The sequence below is a fragment of the Hippoglossus hippoglossus genome, chromosome 7 (genome assembly GCF_009819705.1).
Source record: "Hippoglossus hippoglossus isolate fHipHip1 chromosome 7, fHipHip1.pri, whole genome shotgun sequence".
NCBI lineage: Eukaryota > Metazoa > Chordata > Actinopteri > Pleuronectiformes > Pleuronectidae > Hippoglossus > Hippoglossus hippoglossus.
Window position 1 is genome coordinate 2,811,392 of NC_047157.1, and position 18,722 is coordinate 2,830,113.

Below are 18,722 nucleotides of genomic sequence, written 5' to 3' on the forward strand. Positions count from 1 at the left end.
TCTGTGTGTGTGCCAAATTAGAGGAAGTTACTAGATTGGATGCAACGAAAGACTGTGAAGAGCATAACAGACTAACATTACTTTCTCAATAACTTGTACCCAAAATACCACAACACCACAAATCAAACTTATAAACCTCACACAGAATCGAATAAACAGTCTTGCTTAGCCTAGTATAATTATTAAGCCCAGTTGTGTTACCAGTCCGTGGAAAGGGGAAAAAGGAAGTTGCTGTGCAGTTCGCAGTTTTGTGTCGTCTTGCTGGTCTCGGTTGAGCGGTGTAGCTCAGTTGCTGGCTGAAGTTTTCCAGCAGGACATCGAGTCGCTGCTAGGACGTTGGTAGAGCTTGGAGGGCGAGGAGGTTTCCTTGGTGAGATGAGCTGGAAGCTGCACCTTTGTGCTCCTCTCGAAGAGTTGGATGGGAAGAGAAGATGTGAGCTGGAGAAGAGGCTCTACAGCCTTCCCTCCTGTGGAAGGATCGTAGGAAGAGGCAGTAGAGGCTCAACAGCCTTCTCTCCTTAGAGGGGTTTTAGCAAGAGAGAGATCGAGCTGGAGAACCTAGCTTATATTGGCCCGGTGACCTCACAGGTCATGGGGTCCAGAGTGACCAATGGGAGTTGAAACCTGTGTCCCTGGGGGGGGTTTCCACCCCTCTGTGTGAAGTTGATGCCCTCTGGGACATTGAGTTCCTTGCTCTGGTTTTTAATGGCCCCTGGGAGACGGAGTCTTGGAGGAACATGCGGCTTCAGGCTCTTGACTGAACATGTAGGCCGAAGTGTGGTTTCACAAAGAACCATGGCCCAACATCCCCCCTTCGTTCTCAGGATCGCACCTGACGTGGGTTCCTGAGGGCGAACTTGAACATGTTTAGTCCAAAGCTGGAAAAGTCAATTGTCAGTTCATTTGGATTGTCACATCTGGGCATTTGTGTATACTATCTAGTTTGGCTAAGCAAGATTCAATTTAGACAAATAATTCAGATTACAATGACAGTACAATATGAATAACCTGTGCTCTTCACTAGGTTAGGGAGAAAAAGGAAAAAAATAAAACGTTGTAAATTGTAAGATAAGATGCAGAGAGAGTGGCACGTACAATGATAAGGTCATTTTTGGAATGTCCAAGAGTTTTGTTCACTCCTTGGATCCTACTCAATGTAGTACTCAGTCTGATCTGTTAGACTTAACAATTTTAATCTTCAGCAGGTTTTCCTGCGGAAGGTTGTCATAATTTTTCAAAATCTCAAGATCCAAATGACTGTATCATTGTTCCTGTAAGAATATGCTAATGTCCTAACATGTGTTGTATGGACTTCATTATTATGAAATGGAAAGTAGTCGATCCAAAAATATTTACAAAGTTGGCAGTGGTATATAAGTTTAATCAGAATTTAGGTTTTGAAGTTTGCTGCTGTTGCTAACAAAACAGTTTTCCTATTAACTGCAAGAAACTTAACACCTACTGTCAGTACAGGGGTTAACTGTGTTGGTTATGGCCGTGAGAAGCGAGCTCTGGATCGCCTGTGTCCTGGCTCAGGGCCGTAACGCTCTGGGGAGCCAGAGTCCAGGAGGACTTCAGAGGCACTGTCACTGTGTGCTCGGTCATAACCATATTTTAAACTGTACTCAGAGACGCTGTCGTCATCTTCTGAGCAGTGGTCAGTTGTCTGAGCCAGAATTTCAGAGTATGGCTTCCTACAGCTTCTACTGTGGGAATGCCTATCTCTGGGAAGTTGGCGGACATGGCGGATACGCTCTGTGTCCCTACGCTGCCTGTTGTCACCCCCCTTCGTTTTGTTGTGAGGGTGAAGTTTTGAGGCAGCGGATGAATTTGGCACCGTGCTGTTTGTTTTGACGGGCTCGGTTGCACCTACTGTAGCCTTGAAAGTGATAACAGTTTCCCAAGCCACCTGTGTCATCTTCCTGATCTGCTGCATTGAAGGTTTTCCTTGCTGTGTCATCAGTACAACATGTGTGCGTATACATGGATGTAAGTTACGTAAGAACATGGACTTGAAGGTGGGATTTTCTTCTAGGCCTGGTGCGTTCTTTCCCTGAAAATAAACATGCCTCAAACGTCGAAAATAATCTTTGGGATTTTCGCGACGTGACTGTTTAATTTGGGATGCTGTAACAATGGATGTGATCTCGTCAGCAGTAGAAGAGAATTCCTCGACTAGTACTTGACGGAGCTCTGTGTAGTTACTTGTGACACTGGAAGGAAGTGACTGAATTAACTTGTGAACAGCTGTAGAGCTGGTTTTTAACACAAGTCTAACCTTCTCTCTTTCTGTTGCATTTGGCACATCACTTAAGCTGAGATCTAGTTCTCTAAAGTAATTATCAATGTTGTTATCACAGTTGTCTGGATCAAATTGTTCAATATCTTTAGCTAGAAACTCAAGCAAATCAAAGCGCGGACACTGTGAGGTCCGGGCACGTGCATCACCTGCTGCAGGTCTCTCTGGTTGAGGGGGAGGTGCTAAAACATCTTGAAAGGTTGAAGTCCCCCCTTTGGAGAGTTGTGCACGGAAAAATGTGTCATGCATCCGTGGATGAGAAGAATATGAGGCACAATGTGTTCTTGAAGATAAACTACATATGTCATCAATGTCAGTATCAGAGTCAGGGAGATGGGAAGTTAGGAAGCTGTTACCTCTTCCTGTCAGTGGAGGATCAGGAGGTGACTTAATTCCCAAAGACTTCGGGTCGGATGGGATTCTGTCCCATCTTGGGAGTGAAGAGGGAGTTAACCGTACACTATCGGAGGAGTGTGAATCGGAATAACCAGAATCACATTGGTTCAAAAACTGATGTGAGGCCGGGCCTTCTAATCTAAGTTTTAACAATTCCTCCTTGTGTGAAATGAGATCTGACTCTGCTGAGTGCAGGTCCTCTAAGTAGTGCAGGGCTTTCTTACTAGCAGTTTGAACCTCCTGGAAAAGAAAAGCATTTTGCGCTCTTAGGGCATTTACCTCCTGTTCCACGGCTGCTTTGCTCTGACAGGCAAGGTTGATTTGCCTGTGGAAATTTAGAATCATGCATCTCAACAATGGACCCTTTGATGCTGTTTGTGCATCACACCTGTCGTTAAGTAGAGAATCTATTTCTTTATTACACTCACTGAAGTTCAACTTGCTGATGAATTCGGGATAGCCAGGGGTCAGACTCTGTGCTATGGAAGAAACAAATTGTTCTACACAGGGGTTCTCCATTGTTGGTTCTGAAATTGAAATTTAGATTTACAAGTTTATAAATCAAAAGCAGTGTGGTTGGCTTTGGTGTTGCACTGGCAGACACCTTGTAGTGTGGATTTGATCGTACACTAGCCCAACCAAAACTATGGTGGGTAAAACAGTTCACCAAACTTTTAATCACTAACTGATATGCAGGGCAGTAACAGTTAGGTTCTATAAATTCACAGGGCTGGAAGCACGCTGTGGCTCTTTCTCAGGTTCTCTTATCCAACTTGGGCTGATATGCTTGGCAGTAACAGCCAGGTACAAGCTCTGTTACATAGGGCCGGTGGCACGCTATGTCTTAATTCAAAAGCACTTAACAGTTACAGAAAATTTCACAGCTTGACCAGTTAACATTGAATATGTGATATTCAAATGTTAAAAGAAATTCTTAAAATTTCAACAACGAATATTCAACTGGAGTTATTAGCAACGATAGCAATCTTTTAGCGTAACACTATGAGGACCTAAAATGGTAGTTATGAATAATTCATTATTAATAAACATTTAATTTATGAATAAATTAAATTTCACCACAATGCACTTGAATTCAAACCTTTGGCTTGACTGAAAATTCAAAATTCCACTTATTTCTAGCGTTGGCCAAAAATGAAAAGAAATTAATATTGCATAATCATGAACTTTTCAACTGTACTCTCCCTCACGCGGGGGCACCATTTATGTTAGCCAAAAATGGAAGAGGAAGAAACAATTAATGTTGCATAATTATGAATTTTTTGCCAACTGTACTCGGCCCACCCAGGGACGCCATTAATGTTGTGCCATAATGCATCAAACGTGATACCATAAAATGGTGTGCCTTTCGGCATTCAATAAATTTGGTTATCAAGATAAAAATATTAAATATTAATATTTTATTATTAATATTAAATAATAACTTTAATTGATTAAAGTTACCTCGGGGCACCACCCTTCAAAGGAAGTGAAAAGATAGCCAATTTATTGATTAAGTCTCATAAAGGTTCTAACTACAAATTTGGAACTCTGATTAACAATTAAATTAATAACTATAACCAAAATTACCATATAGATAGTTAGCTAAGTTGAAAGATATGGGGTTCTTGACAGTGTAGAGGTTGGCGAAATTCACTCATGCAACATTAATGGAAAAACATTTGTGAAAGAAAAACATTTATTATGAATATAATAAAGTATAAAAACACAAATTACTAACGGTCTAATTGCTAAACAAAGATAGGTATGTGTGTATACATGTGTGTGTGTCTGTGTGAGTCAGCGTGCTTTCAAGATGGTGGCTGGCCAAAGAGATAACACCCTTCCCCCACCTATTGGAATGTTTACGACCTGTAGAGCTAATGAGGTGAAGAGTTATGCGTGTGTCTGTGTGTGTGCCAAATTAGAGGAAGTTACTAGATTGGATGCAACGAAAGACTGTGAAGAGCATAACAGACTAACATTACTTTCTCAATAACTTGTACCCAAAATACCACAACACCACAAATCAAACTTATAAACCTCACACAGAATCGAATAAACAGTCTTGCTTAGCCTAGTATAATTATTAAGCCCAGTTGTGTTACCAGTCCGTGGAAAGGGGAAAAAGGAAGTTGCTGTGCAGTTCGCAGTTTTGTGTCGTCTTGCTGGTCTCGGTTGAGCGGTGTAGCTCAGTTGCTGGCTGAAGTTTTCCAGCAGGACATCGAGTCGCTGCTAGGACGTTGGTAGAGCTTGGAGGGCGAGGAGGTTTCCTTGGTGAGATGAGCTGGAAGCTGCACCTTTGTGCTCCTCTCGAAGAGTTGGATGGGAAGAGAAGATGTGAGCTGGAGAAGAGGCTCTACAGCCTTCCCTCCTGTGGAAGGATCGTAGGAAGAGGCAGGAAGAGGCTCAACAGCCTTCTCTCCTTAGAGGGGTTTTAGCAAGAGAGAGATCGAGCTGGAGAACCTAGCTTATATTGGCCCGGTGACCTCACAGGTCATGGGGTCCAGAGTGACCAATGGGAGTTGAAACCTGTGTCCCTGGGGGGGGGGTTTCCACCCCTCTGTGTGAAGTTGATGCCCTCTGGGACATTGAGTTCCTTGCTCTGGTTTTTAATGGCCCCTGGGAGACGGAGTCTTGGAGGAACATGCGGCTTCAGGCTCTTGACTGAACATGTAGGCCGAAGTGTGGTTTCACAAAGAACCATGGCCCAACACTAGTGAAAACTGTTATGTGCGCCATTCACCGCCGCGGTGTGGCCATTCTCCGTAGGCGCATTGGCCGGCAGGAGAATATTCTACCTAGTGAGACTGATATGTGCGCCATTCGCCGCCGCGGCGTGGCTATTCTCCGTTGGCGCATTGGCCTGCGGGAGAATATACTACTTAGTGACACTGCATAAGGTTAGAGGGGAATGTACTACCATGTGAATGTGGATCCTCGGAAGCATGTCACAGTGAATAACCAGCGGATCGAATGCTCTAAACCCAGCAACCACCAGATTTGCAATGAATAGAATTTTACATCGGAACAGATATACACTTTATTCAGGCTCAAGGGGGCAGGAACTCATGATCTTTTGGGCATGCAGAATGTCCTCCTTATGGAACCTGACGTAGCGTTGGTATGCAGAGGATGACCAGCGGCCCAGGGATTTACGAGTGGCGGCAGACAGATGTAGAGCTGCAGTCGTCGCTGCACCAATTCTTAATGAGTGAGGAGAGTAATGTTCGGGTGGTAGGCCACAGCTCCGGACCAGATCATGAAGCATAGTAGAAAACCAGGATCTCGTCATGGGTTTGCGGCCATCGATGGTGAAGAGAGGTGCCAATCGATGGGTTTGGAAGCGGTGATGCAGAAATTTTGTCATGGAAGAGAAGTGTATGTTGCAATGTAAATTAGAGTGCCTTGACTAAATCTATCCGTTTTGGAGTGTTTTAAATACACTGAGTACATGTGCTCTTCTAGTGTTACATCAGAAAGAGTGAGGTCATGCTGGGGATCAAAGGCAAGAGACCTTGTAGTGTATTCACCACACCTTAGAAACCCAAAGAAAGCCATCAATAGGACAGTTTCCAGCATCGAATCGAAGTACGGTGAAAAACAACCCTGTCTTAACCTTAATACCAATTTGTGCACCAGTGCAATAGTGAGGGGAAGTCTTTGGTCTTTGCCTGGAGGACGTGCCTTCTTAAGACCATTGAGGATCAGCTGGATGGAGGGATTCGTGAGGAGACTTTGGGAGGCTGGATCTTGACATCTCATTTGAAACTGAATGCCTGCTAGCATAGCTTTAATACTTTGTGCTTTAAGATTGCGGGATTCAAATGAGTACACGATGAAAGCACAAACTACCGAAATTTTTGTTGGTAGAGGACTGATGAGGAGGCTGGCGCAAAAGTAAGAGTAGAAAAACCAAGCTGAGTCATATGTTTTAATAGTGCTTTTGGCTAAACCAAGTCTCATGTATTTCGAGGCAGTGTGCAGCAGATCCTGCAGGGGCTTGGACGTGTTCAAATGATGATCATCTGATTGAACGGAGGGCATGGAATGCTGGAGGGCTTGGCCTGGGGACAAATTGCTTTGAATTCCTGAAATTTGAAACGAGAAAGAGCGTCAGCAACACGATTTTGGTGCCCAGGAATATAGCTAGCTCGAAGAATGAAGTTATTGAGAACGCTCAACCAGGTTAAACGTCGCATGAGATTATTTATTATCGATGTTTTTGAGCGGCCCTTATTGATGATTTCTACCGTTGCTGCATTGTCACAGAACACGGTAATTTGTTTCGTAGCCCAACTTTTTCCCCACAGAGTGCAAGCCACGACGATGGAGTAGAGCTCATAAAGGGCTGTGGATTTGGATTCGTCATTGAGGCGATGGATTTCAGTTGGCCAGACATCTGTGAACCATTCATTATTATAAAATCCCCCAAAACCAACAGAAGGGGCGGCATCGGTAAAGAACTGGATGGAATCTGAAGATTCCACGAAGTCATTATAAAAGAATGAAATACCATTCCATTCTTCGCATTATAAGGACCAGAAGCGCAGATCTGCTTGACAACCTTCATCTAGAACCACCAGATCATTTAGATTTTTGACGGAATAAGCCAATTCTATTAAGCGGGATATGAACGAGCGACCATGTGGAATTATGCGCATCGCGAAATTGAGGTGGCCTAACAGAGATAAAAGATCTCTTTTAGTGATAATGGCATTAGTCGACCGGAATTTAATAGCTGCTCTGATGCGAGACAATTTGTCTTGTGGCAGAGATGCCTGCATGAGTAAGCTGTCAAGGGTTATACCGAGAAAATCCAGGCGGGTGGACGGGCCTATTGTTTTCTCTTCTGAGAGAGGAACACCTAACTCGCTGAAAAGGTTCCTAATTGCAGAGATGTTGCGAGCTGGTGGTGATGAGGGAAAGTCTATGACTAGGAAATCGTCCAAAAGATGTAGGACGAACGGGAGTTTGTACGAGTTGTAAAGAATCCAGCATAGTGCTTCTGAGAGAGTGTTAAAAATGGAGGGGCTACTGCGGCAACCGAATGTCAATTTGACGGAATAATAAAACTTTGAATTCCATTTAATACAAAAAAGGTGCCATTGAGAGGGGTGAAGTGGAAGGACTTTGAAGGCATCGGTAATGTCGGCCTTTCCTAGCCATGCACCAACACCTGCTAACTTAATCATCTGTATTGCGTTGTTGATGGAAGCGTAGAATAAAGAAAAGGGTTCTTTGGGAATTAGGCTGTTTATACTGGGAATTGTAGAATTGTGAGGAGCTGAGAGGTCGATGATGAGATATTTCCTGGTGGCGACCCCTATGGGGCTTACTCTGAAGATGGGAAAGGGGAGTTTTGACAGTGGACCTATCATATATCCTTTTTTAATCTCTTTTAATAGGAGTTCTTCTACCACTTCTGGCTCTTTGCATGCAGATTGCAAGTTTTTACAGACATGGGTCACTTTGGGGAGCCAGCATAAACTTGCTAAAAATCCTTGGACCAAGCCGGTGATTAGGTAATTAACAAATCCTCTACTCGGGTGTTTTGACAGAGCCTTAGAGAGAGCAGGGACGTTCACAGGAGTTGATGGATGCTTCATTTTTATTTCCCCGATTTTGCAGGACGGAGCCTCCTGGGACACACAGAACGTGGGTGACTGTCTGCACACCAATTACATATATGCATGAATTTACAGTTTGGATATGTACAAACATTCTCATTGAAGTTATTGCAAGTTGCTAAATTTAAGCCTGAGAATTGTACCTGTCGCTGTGAAGGATGGATAAATGAAGTGGACGCTGGATGTTTGGCCTGAGGCTGAGATCTTGAGGAAGACAATTCTTGTATCGCAGTTCTTGGACAGGGTGAGGTGGTGTGGGAGGGAGAACCGCAGATGGAGCAGGCTAGGATTTTCTGGCCGGTAAAATGACGGCTGATTAGGGCCAGATCGACTACAGACCAATTTAATTGCTGATTAAATTTCTGAATGTACATGGCAGCTTTCGCGGAGAAGGATTTATGGTATTCATAGAACAGTGATCCACCGTATGAGAGTGCGAGGTCTGAAATAATGGCTAGATAGGTATCAAGTTCCTCTCTGCGTAGTGGATAAACCTCACATATAGTGTCTCTGAAGACACCGAAGGCAACGTTAAATTCAGCCAAGGTTAGTGTTTTTGACAGTCTGGGGTCGCTGTCTTTTAAAACAACGGAAAACTCCATTGTATCTCTATCCTCAATCCACATATCTCTTATCAGCAGTTTCCGAACCAGATAATATTATCTTCACAAGATTAACATCATGGCCTGTTAGAATGTGGTTCCTGAGGGAATCAGAAATTGCTGCTGCTGGAGGGAAGAACCTGGTGCCCACAGTTGGGGCTGAAACTGCAGTTCCCAATGTCCTTTGAGGTGTGACATCAGTCGGAAGTACGCACGCTTGCGCCGGCCAGGAAGTAGCCGAGGATGGTCCGGGATTATTTGCATTGCACATGGGGAAGGCGACATTTACTTCTAAAGTTTGAATTCTTGTATTTATAACGTTTAGAGACGATTTCATTTCTCGTAGAGTGGACAGGATGGATGCTTCGGCGGATGGACCGTGTTCTGGTGTCTTCTGCTTTTTTGATGGTATATTGTCTGCGGTTTTAAGAGAGGATGGTGGAGCACCGCGCTTCTTTGCTGGAGCTTTGCCTTTACCTTTTGGAGGAGCGCTGACTGGATTGTCGGCGTTTGAGCTGCGGTGTGCGTCATCGGTCGGATTATCTTGAGTCAAAAGGTAATCGAAGAGTTCCTCGTGGTTGAGGCCAGCTGGAACTGAAATCTTACGAACATACAATTCTTCCAAAATGCGGTGAATGGGCCACCCGGCGAGACGTTTGCGGGTGACGCGGGAGCTTCGGCGCTGACGTTGGGTGTCAGAATCGTTCTCGGATTGAACCTCGACGGAGGGAACCTGGGTTTCAGGGATGAGTCCGACGTCTTCCTCTGAGGACTGAGCCTCATTCTCAGAATCAGAGATGGCAAGAGACATGGCGATCGACAGAATCAGAAGGTAGGATAACAATCTCATAAGTAAGTATGCTGAAACGCTGAGACAATTGTCTGTGATACTGCGTAGTAGTTAGGAAGCAGAGAGAGGGATGGGAATTCCCTCTGCTTAATAGACCGCCTAATGAGGTGGATGAGTACTGTAGATGGTAGTGGCGAGTGAAGTATGTCACATGATGTATGTCACATGATGTATGTCACATGAAGTGTGTCACATGATGAGTGTCACACGATTGAAACAGAACTAGCTCGCCGGCGTCGCTCCATTTTTGGATCCCTAAATTTCCCAGACCTAAACCCTCCTAAATCTGGTAGGAGTTAGCCAAATACACGTACAGCCTCTTTAGTTAGGGCTGTTGCACAACTCACAATACATAATACACAAAGGGTTTTTTTTGTTTGGTATTTGCACTGCTGTCATTCCAAGGCACTATTATAAATCTATGTGCTGACTTACCAAGATGAGTGTTACAACCCAACCCTGGAGAAAACCCAGTCACAACATGATGAATGAGTCTCCCCTCTTCTCAGCTCCCAAGAACCACCAGCAACAAATTATTACAGCCCGTTTAAAGGTTTATTAAAACTCTTTTTGCTTCAGGGTGGACCAACAGCAAAACAACAAACAACAACAACCTTAAGGCGATCAGCCTAAACTTACCTAGTCAAATTAAAGAAACCAAAGGAAAAGTTATTGACCTAACTCTTAATCAAAAAACAGGAGAAAACAAGCTGCCTGGATACAAACCTACACACTTACACTACAGTCAATCATCCACTCAGTCAGTCATTGAGCCAAACACACCTGAAACACATCACACACAGGCACCACAGCAGAGAGAGAGAGGGAGAGAGATCCACAAAACAGACACGGCAGATTAAAGTACATACACCTATGCTCAGGACATCTCACGACCTCAGGGGCGTTACATGAGAGAACAAAAAAAAAACTCAATGTTAACCCTAAATCTATATATTAAATCTAAATATTACATTTACATCTAAATATTAAATCTAAATATGAATCTCAACATTACATCTAAATATGAATATAAATCTAAGTCTAATACTAAATATAAATCAAAGTCTAAATGTCTAAACACAGGATTGACCTTAAGGTTCTCCTCCTTTCATACAAGGCTCTGAATGGGCTAAGACCTTATATACCTTATATAGCTGACTCTCTAACACAGGAATATCTGCTTCTTCGTTAGTTGAGCTAAAAACTCAACCGCTCCTCTAACTAGAATTTAATTGCACAAGTTAATCACTATACTGAGTTCATTAACATATGTATGGCTTACTTGACACTTTTACCTGCAATTGCATAGGCAATGTGGACAGTTTAATGTATTCTGATATTGTTATTGTAAAAAATGATTATTTGGACTCAAATATGAAAATGTGAACAAAGTCAATTCATAACAGAATAACTGTTCACATTGTTTTATGCCGGGGACCTTCAAAATTCATATTTTGCAAAGAGTATCTTTGTAAACCACAACAAACCATAGCCATAATAACAAACAACTTTCAGTAATTTTCACAGATATTGAGTCCAGGGCGAAAATTACTGTATAGTGGGGAGTTGTGACTGAAGGATGATCTGCTGACACCAGGGCTTTCAGTCTCAGGCTGTTGGCCTTCCCTCAGACGAAACATCCTCATTCCATCTTATTACTTGTGTGTAGTTTTGCCATTTGTGCGGACACCGGTGTAATAATGATTTGTTATTTCATCCCAACACTCTGCAATAGAGCAAAGATGGCCCGAGTAAAAATCATGATAGCACCTACCTCTGGAGAGGAACGTGTATTCACAGCCTCTGTTCCAGGAGCAGTTCCGCTTTCGAAACAACAAACACTGGATCTCATCAAAGCAGGAAACTGCTCACTCAAAGCAGGAAACTGCTCTCTCCTGAGAGCATGGCGACATCAGCGGTGCCGGAGGTAAAACTATAGTCACAGCTTCTCACTTTACTCTTTCACCAAAGAGCTTCTTTGGATTTAAAACTGCTGAACAGAGGAAAACTCTGTCAAACAGCTCATAATTACAGCTGATGATGAGCTCAGACAGGCAAGATACACTAAAGTGGCTTTTATTTCCATATTAAATGTTTTTATGAGGAAAAAAGAATTGATGGTATATCCTGTTTTCCAACCTCAATCGCCAAAATCAGATGTTGCAAAAGTGCAGTTGTCTTACATGGCAACATTATTTTGTGATCGATCAGCTATGACTGATATCCCAGTTTGTCTGTATTTTGTAAATCTATTTAGTTAACCTAAAATAGTGCATAATGTATGCTGGGAAATATGCTAACAAACTTACTATGTTTTGAAGCAAGGTAACTGGATGTGTTGTGTGAACAATCATTTGGACATTAAAGGACTGAACTCATCATTCTATGTTCTGAATGTGAGAAATAGACAGTTTATGAGATCTGACGTGAAGTTGACAAATATACAGATTTTACAGTGTAAAGGAGTCATGTGTAAAATAAAGTAGAGTCATATTGGACAGTTGTTTTTTCCTAATTTTCACTCAACTCAACAACTTCTTGGCTTTCCAGTGAGTCGTAGCTAAAGAATTAGTTTAGTGAAGTTTGTAAGAACATCCTCAATCCTAACCAGTTTGTTTTATTACAGTGCATCATGTACACAGGCGTAATCATGAAAAGGAGGCTTTCTTTCTTTTTCACAATAGACCATGTTTACAAACACTATCAAGGTTTTCAGTTAAATTTAAAAAGCTCTGTGATAATGAGAAAAGAAAAGAGGGAGGACATCTATTCCCAACACACACACAATGAGAGAACCAAACCAAAATCTCAGCAAAAGTATTTACAAAGTGCATTGTTTATTCCATTCATAAGACATCAACATTTAATAAGAGTGCTTTGTCGCCTCCTCGCTTGCACATTTGTATATGTGTGATCATGCTGTCTTTTGCGTTAACTTGTTGTACTCATGTGAGCAACATGAGTAAACACCATCTAAAAGATATTTGCCCATTCCACTCTGGAAGAGAGGAGAGGAGGACTGCTGGCTGAAATGACAACTGTCGCTGCGTTGTACGTGTTGTAGAAATGCCTGAGTAGCCAGCGTAGTTGTTTGTGGGTCCAAAAAAGCATCTGGAGGTAAACACAACTTGGTGATTTCCCCTTCTCCTCCAGAAACTGCGTCTGGATGACTGTCGTTTCCAGAGCTACCTGAGGCTGGCTAGATGGCCTGCTAAATTTGGTCGAACGTGTCAACAGTGGGTTCCATTCTCAATGCTGATTGGCTTTCGTGACATCAAATCACACAAATCTTTGGCTCATGTTTATTTAGTTGTATATTTAAACTCAAGTTAGTGAAGCGAGTAAGGCAAATTTTGCATCTATTGCGTTGCGTTGTTGACTGGTTTGGTGTGAATGCATTGTCATTCTTGGCCTATCATCGTCATCATTATCATTAAGTAAACAGTTTTTCTGTAGGTTTTTTATTGCTATAGCGCAATGATGCAAAAATTCTTCATCATACTGAGGACTCGTGCAGGTACACGGGTAGATGAATTACTGTGAAATATGTTGAATTATATAACAGTTGTGTAATTTCCAGTTTCAGTTCAGTTCTTTTCTAACCCTGAATTTGAAACCTGGAGGGCCATTTCTGTGGAGTTTTACAGTGATAATGTTTGGCACGTCTACACATTGGATAATTATGCAGTTCTCATCAGTCCATGAAGTAATCTGTCCTGAGATTGTCCTCAAAAACAAAGCTGCACAGGGTATATTGTTCAGTTATCATGTGAACACTTGAGAGACAAGATGGCTGAGGACAAACAAAGAGAGGAACTTTGTGCTGGTTAGAGAAGTTGCATCATTGAAAGGGAATCTTGACTTGACGACCTTGAGCAGAACTTCCACTGGGTAGTGATCACTGACCTCCAGCGCCTGAGCAGAAACCACAGAAGAAACAGTTTGCAAACCACACACAACCACATACCAGAGTTTTACTTTTATTTTGGGGGTTTTGCATATTTTACTGGTTTACTTCAGTTGGTCTCACACACAAACTGTTACCTGCTCCTCTGTGAGTCTGTACTCTGTTTGGAAGTTATATGGTTTGGCGGAAAGAGGCACAATTTCTCTGGTAAATGCTGCCCCATGCACAACGATCCTGTTGTAACACAGAGAATGGACATAACTAAGTGCACATTTTAGTAATACAGTATATTCTCATTTTAAATAAGAAAGGCATATTGAAGAGTGATAAGTCTGCTATAATTGGTTTTCCTGTTAAAAACCCAAAACAAGAAAATAGGCCAATTTAGCATTTTCCTAATATCTGTAAACATTGAAAGCAACATTAAAAACAAAGTGGAAAAGCTGCTTGTTTTTTGGTTTGATGTAGTTTTCATTTTTCATTTTTCCCTTGCAAATCGAAGAAGACAGCTGAATGAGATTAAAGGACAGATTGAACACGAAGTCAGAAGAAATTGTCATAATAAAAGTGAAAGGTGACAGAACTTTATTGTCCTGAGAACAATTCACTTAATGAACGAATTGTTTCCCTCTGGCCTGAGATTAAGATAAAGTTCCATATTCCCTACCTAACTAAACCAGCAGAGGTCCTCGTGAAGGTCGTTATATTGACATGGTTTTCAATAATAATAACAATAATTGATCAAATTACTATGATAATACATTTTACATTTTAAATTAAATCTATAGCCTCTATCAGTGCATTATGACATTATAGACAAATGTTACTCTACATTTTATAGCAGATAAAGTAGGCTACTACCAAGTAAACCATATTTATTTGAGAGAATTTAAAACAGCATAATTTTGGTATGAAATAAATTCATTTGAAAGGAGTCGTTGGGATCAGTGGCTTTGCTATGTCGCACATGAGGGGTGCTGCAGCAGGCAGAGGCAGGATGTTACCTATTAATCCAAGTGTTTTTGTTTACAGCACCAGCGTTGGCCCTTATCATAAAGCTCTCTTAACATCTTTGTCAGTGTCTTCTAAGGTTCTATGTTTGGTTCTGCATTTCGTCTTTTTTCTTTTCAGTTTTGCATCTGTCACGTGTGAGAAAAATCATCTTCACTCCAGAGGATCTCCTGCTGTTTTCTTACATCAGCTCATAAGGACAGAGAAAATATGTGTCTGAGGCTCTCACTCAGACATTGGCATTCTCACGCACAGCCCGTCCAGAGAATGTCTGGACAATATATTTACTGAGTTCAGTGCATGTATGAAAGCAGCTATAGAGAGGTGGAAGGATTTAGTACACACCGATACACAAACCAACAGCCACTGTGACAGCACACTAAGCAGTGCAAATACACCACCTTTAAGTTAAGTGAGTCCGAATTTATACGTACATGATGTTGAAAAGCTTATAGCCTGTAGTAAATAGTGTGAAGTCACCTGTCGTAGGTGCAGGAGGTGGTCGATCGCACGGTGGTGTCAGTTTTATCTTTGATGAGCCAAACGAGATCTGTGTCTGTAATCAGACGCACATTCTTCCTGTTCTTCTTAGCGAGGTAGCCACAGTCAGCGTTGAAGTCACCGAGAAGCATCACATTCTGCTCACATGCACACAAACACAACAACACTCATGGTCACAAAATCTTACAAAAAATCTTTTGAAATTCTGTTATTTGAAAAGGATCAAAGCTTTTACCTCAGTTTTCCACATCTTTTTCACATGTTGTAAGACATCATACAGTGCATCAAGCTCCTTAGTGGTGTTGACTGGACTGGTGTGCTGGGGTATGAGGACAAACTCCTTTATAACTGAATATGTGGATAAGAGAGGAAGGATACAGGTGGTTATTTGCTGAAACATCACCATATGTGTTATTTTCTCACATGGCAAACCTGAGTGTTTGATAACTGACCTGTCTTGGGGGCTTTGAAGCGGACAACAAAAGGTTCTCTGGAGAAAGCATCAACATCTCCTGGTCGATCATCGGGATACTGATACTGGTCAGTAAGACTCACTGTATCAGTCCTGCACACATCAGTAAACAGACACAGTACAACCTCAACATTACAGTCTGTACTCAGATGCTCTGATCAAGCAGCAAAGTGGCACGAAAGTGGCCAGTTGAGCTCACCTGTAAACGAACACGTACTGCTCCTGGTATGATTCAGATCTGCCCAGCCTCTCACTGGCCACAGCATCGTACTTATGTTCGGTGTCATAGCTGAGGATCGAAGAGACACCAACAGGAAAGTGGACCCAGCTGTTAATACTGCTTCTTCAGTTCTGTGTGTGTGTGAAACCAAGTGATTATTCACCTGTTGAGGCGTGTAAGCAGCTTTGGTAAAGCGTTCTCTTTACTATCTCTCACTTCCTGAAGCAAACACACATCACAGCGAGCGATGATCTGGAACAGATATATAATACAGAAAAAAACGATGAAAAGGTTTTCTGCCAGTGTACTATGAGTGCTGCAGTGTAATAAGGGAGTTTGCTGCTACATTTCAAGTGTCTTGTCTTGCTTGTTAGTACTGTCACTAAAGAGCTCAGCTGAAATCGGGGATGCTTTTCAAGAAACTGGTAAAAACATTGACATGTCATTTGTTGACTTGATGAATATGTAAAACTATTATTCATACTGAGAATCCAGTAATGCTCAAAAAAGGCCCCTGAGCTGATATCATATGTTCTCACTGTTCACCATCATCATCATAGTAACTCAAGTAATAGCTGTTAAGGTACACCCTTTCCCACTGGCTCAGCCAAATGCTGTTTCACAGCAACAATGATAGTATATGCTCTTATATACTAATTTTCATTTATTTCTTAGTCTCTCTCAAACCCAAATTAGTTACCCCCTCGTTCACTAACCCCTTGTCCTCTTACTTTGCATTTTTTGCCTGATTTCAGTATCCAGACAGTAATTTACTGATACACTGTACATACCAAATAATTACACAGTAATTTGAGGGCTATAATCTAAAAGGGAATAAATAAAATAATTTACCCATAATGTTCAAGACATAGATAAGAAATATAAATTTAAGAGTATATCAGGTAAACCATCTGACTTAGTCTTACCCTGGTAAGAGTGTGCATGACAGTGCTCTTCTTGGACTTGGAATCCCCAAAGTGATGGAGGTTGAAGGCACAGACTCTAAAGTCCGAACCCCCCCGAACCACCATCACACCAGAGAGGAAGGAGAGCAGGAGGAGAGAAGACCACCTCATGGTACAGTGTTGTAAGAGACTGTAACATTTGAGAACAATGACAAAAACACAGAGGGACAGTTTGATTTTATTCCTATTCATTTTAGATTTCTTTTGCTGTAAATGTTCTGTCTGTATTTCTGCTTGGTCTTCTGTAATTGTGAGTGTTAATTGACGACACTGGTGTCTGATTCATTGTAAAGTGTGATTGTCTTCTAGTGGGGTAGGGATCTTCCCTGCTTTATTAATTAGCTGGGGTTGTGTGTGTTTTTTTTCTCTTTTGTTGTATGTATTATTATTTATTCTTGAAAGTGCTCATGTTTTAATTGGTTAGTTGTTTTAGATGATAAATGGCTCATTCTAAAGTAACAGAATGAGCCAATTATATGCTAATGAAAACAAGATTGTAAATATTTCATATCATTTCTGCTGATCGATCGGTCAGCAGCTCAATGAAGTAACAGTGGGCTTATGTAGTGTTTGTTAGTGAAATGTAAAAGTTAACTGCAGTTAGACAAAGCCACTGCATACTCTGGTTTCAGTCCTATCTGTCTCTCTGTCCTATCTTCCCGTTGTCGGACTCAGCACTCACAGCGGAGCTTCCTGTTTTCTTTGATGGAATAAAATGACTTCCCTAAACATCAACACTTATGATGAGTGGGTTTGAAAGGCTAGTGCAGGGTAAGCTAACAGATAAACACATTTAGTCAAATATTGGTTAGTTGTTAAGAGTTAGATGATAAGATCAGTGACAGGTCTCTGCTTGCAGGGCCTTGAGATAAGTGTTTGAGTGCCTGAGCAAATAGGAACAACACTGGCATTTTTCTTTTATCCCCTAATCCTAATACCACTGTCATGTCTGTTTGTAAAGTGTGGTGCTAGAGCCGTTCAGACATGTAGCTTCCAAAGTTCACAAGTACTAACATGTCAAGAAGCTAACTTACACAACATATCTGCAGAGATTATAATGTAAAAATGAAAAGGTGTGTTATATTTGGTCAGTTGCTACATGCACGGCTGTTCATAGATCCTTAAAATAGCATGCAAGTCAATCATTTCACAATTTCTGCTTCATGTAACGGAGCTCTGTGGCTGAGCATACATCTACACACTCAAACATTAGATTGTTTGACTCATGCTACCCACAGTCACAGCCACACAGAAAAAGGAGCCATGTGGCGGATCCAGGGGCAGGAGAGGATTCAAATGCTGCTCATGTTCATATTCAGAATGGAAGGGCTTAAACAGAACATGACGTCATGGTAAATAGTGGGAAATTCATCATGTTCAGCTGTGGGTACTACAGCCACAGCCCTTCTGCTTTCCACCAGCACACCAATGACTTAACTTAACTATAACTTAACTTAACTTAACCTAACTATACACAATATATATATATATATATATATTAATAACATAACTATAATCATAACCGTTCCCATACTGCCTGCATACACTGTTCTTCTGAAGTGGAGGACTTGTTGAAATGTGAGCTGTTTCAGTATGCCAGTCACACACACACAGACATTCGCTATATAAAGACAGAGACCCAGTCAGAGTTATTTCCTCCAGTAACTCTTTAAAAGAATGAACCCAAACGTCACTTACCAGCTCGCTGGTTCTGGGGTTTCCACGGTTTGTTTGTTTCTCACCGCCTCCTCTGTCGTGAAACCTGAAGCTGGCTCGGTCATATGTTTCCTGTGGGAGGGACTTGAGTCGAACAGCGGGCTACAGTCGACGCTGTGTGGGACTCCTGTCAATAATATAGAAATATTGACTTTT

The 18,722-nt window shown here is 41.8% G+C and overlaps 1 protein-coding gene across 1 annotated transcript; it reads right to left on the reverse strand.

Moving 5' to 3' along the window:
* Positions 1-12,584: 12,584 nt before the first annotated feature.
* On the reverse strand, positions 12,585-18,691 carry dnase1l1 (deoxyribonuclease I-like 1). The gene is made up of 9 exons (XM_034591479.1): positions 18,549-18,691; positions 16,812-16,980; positions 16,049-16,137; positions 15,865-15,954; positions 15,646-15,758; positions 15,429-15,541; positions 15,173-15,330; positions 13,819-13,915; positions 12,585-13,689 (listed from the first exon to the last, which is right to left on the reverse strand). The coding sequence occupies exons 1-9, from the start codon at positions 18,629-18,631 to the stop codon at positions 13,540-13,542; spliced, it is 1,062 nt and encodes a 353-aa protein (XP_034447370.1). The 5' UTR covers positions 18,632-18,691; the 3' UTR covers positions 12,585-13,539.
* Between the last annotated feature and the right edge of the window lie 31 nt (positions 18,692-18,722).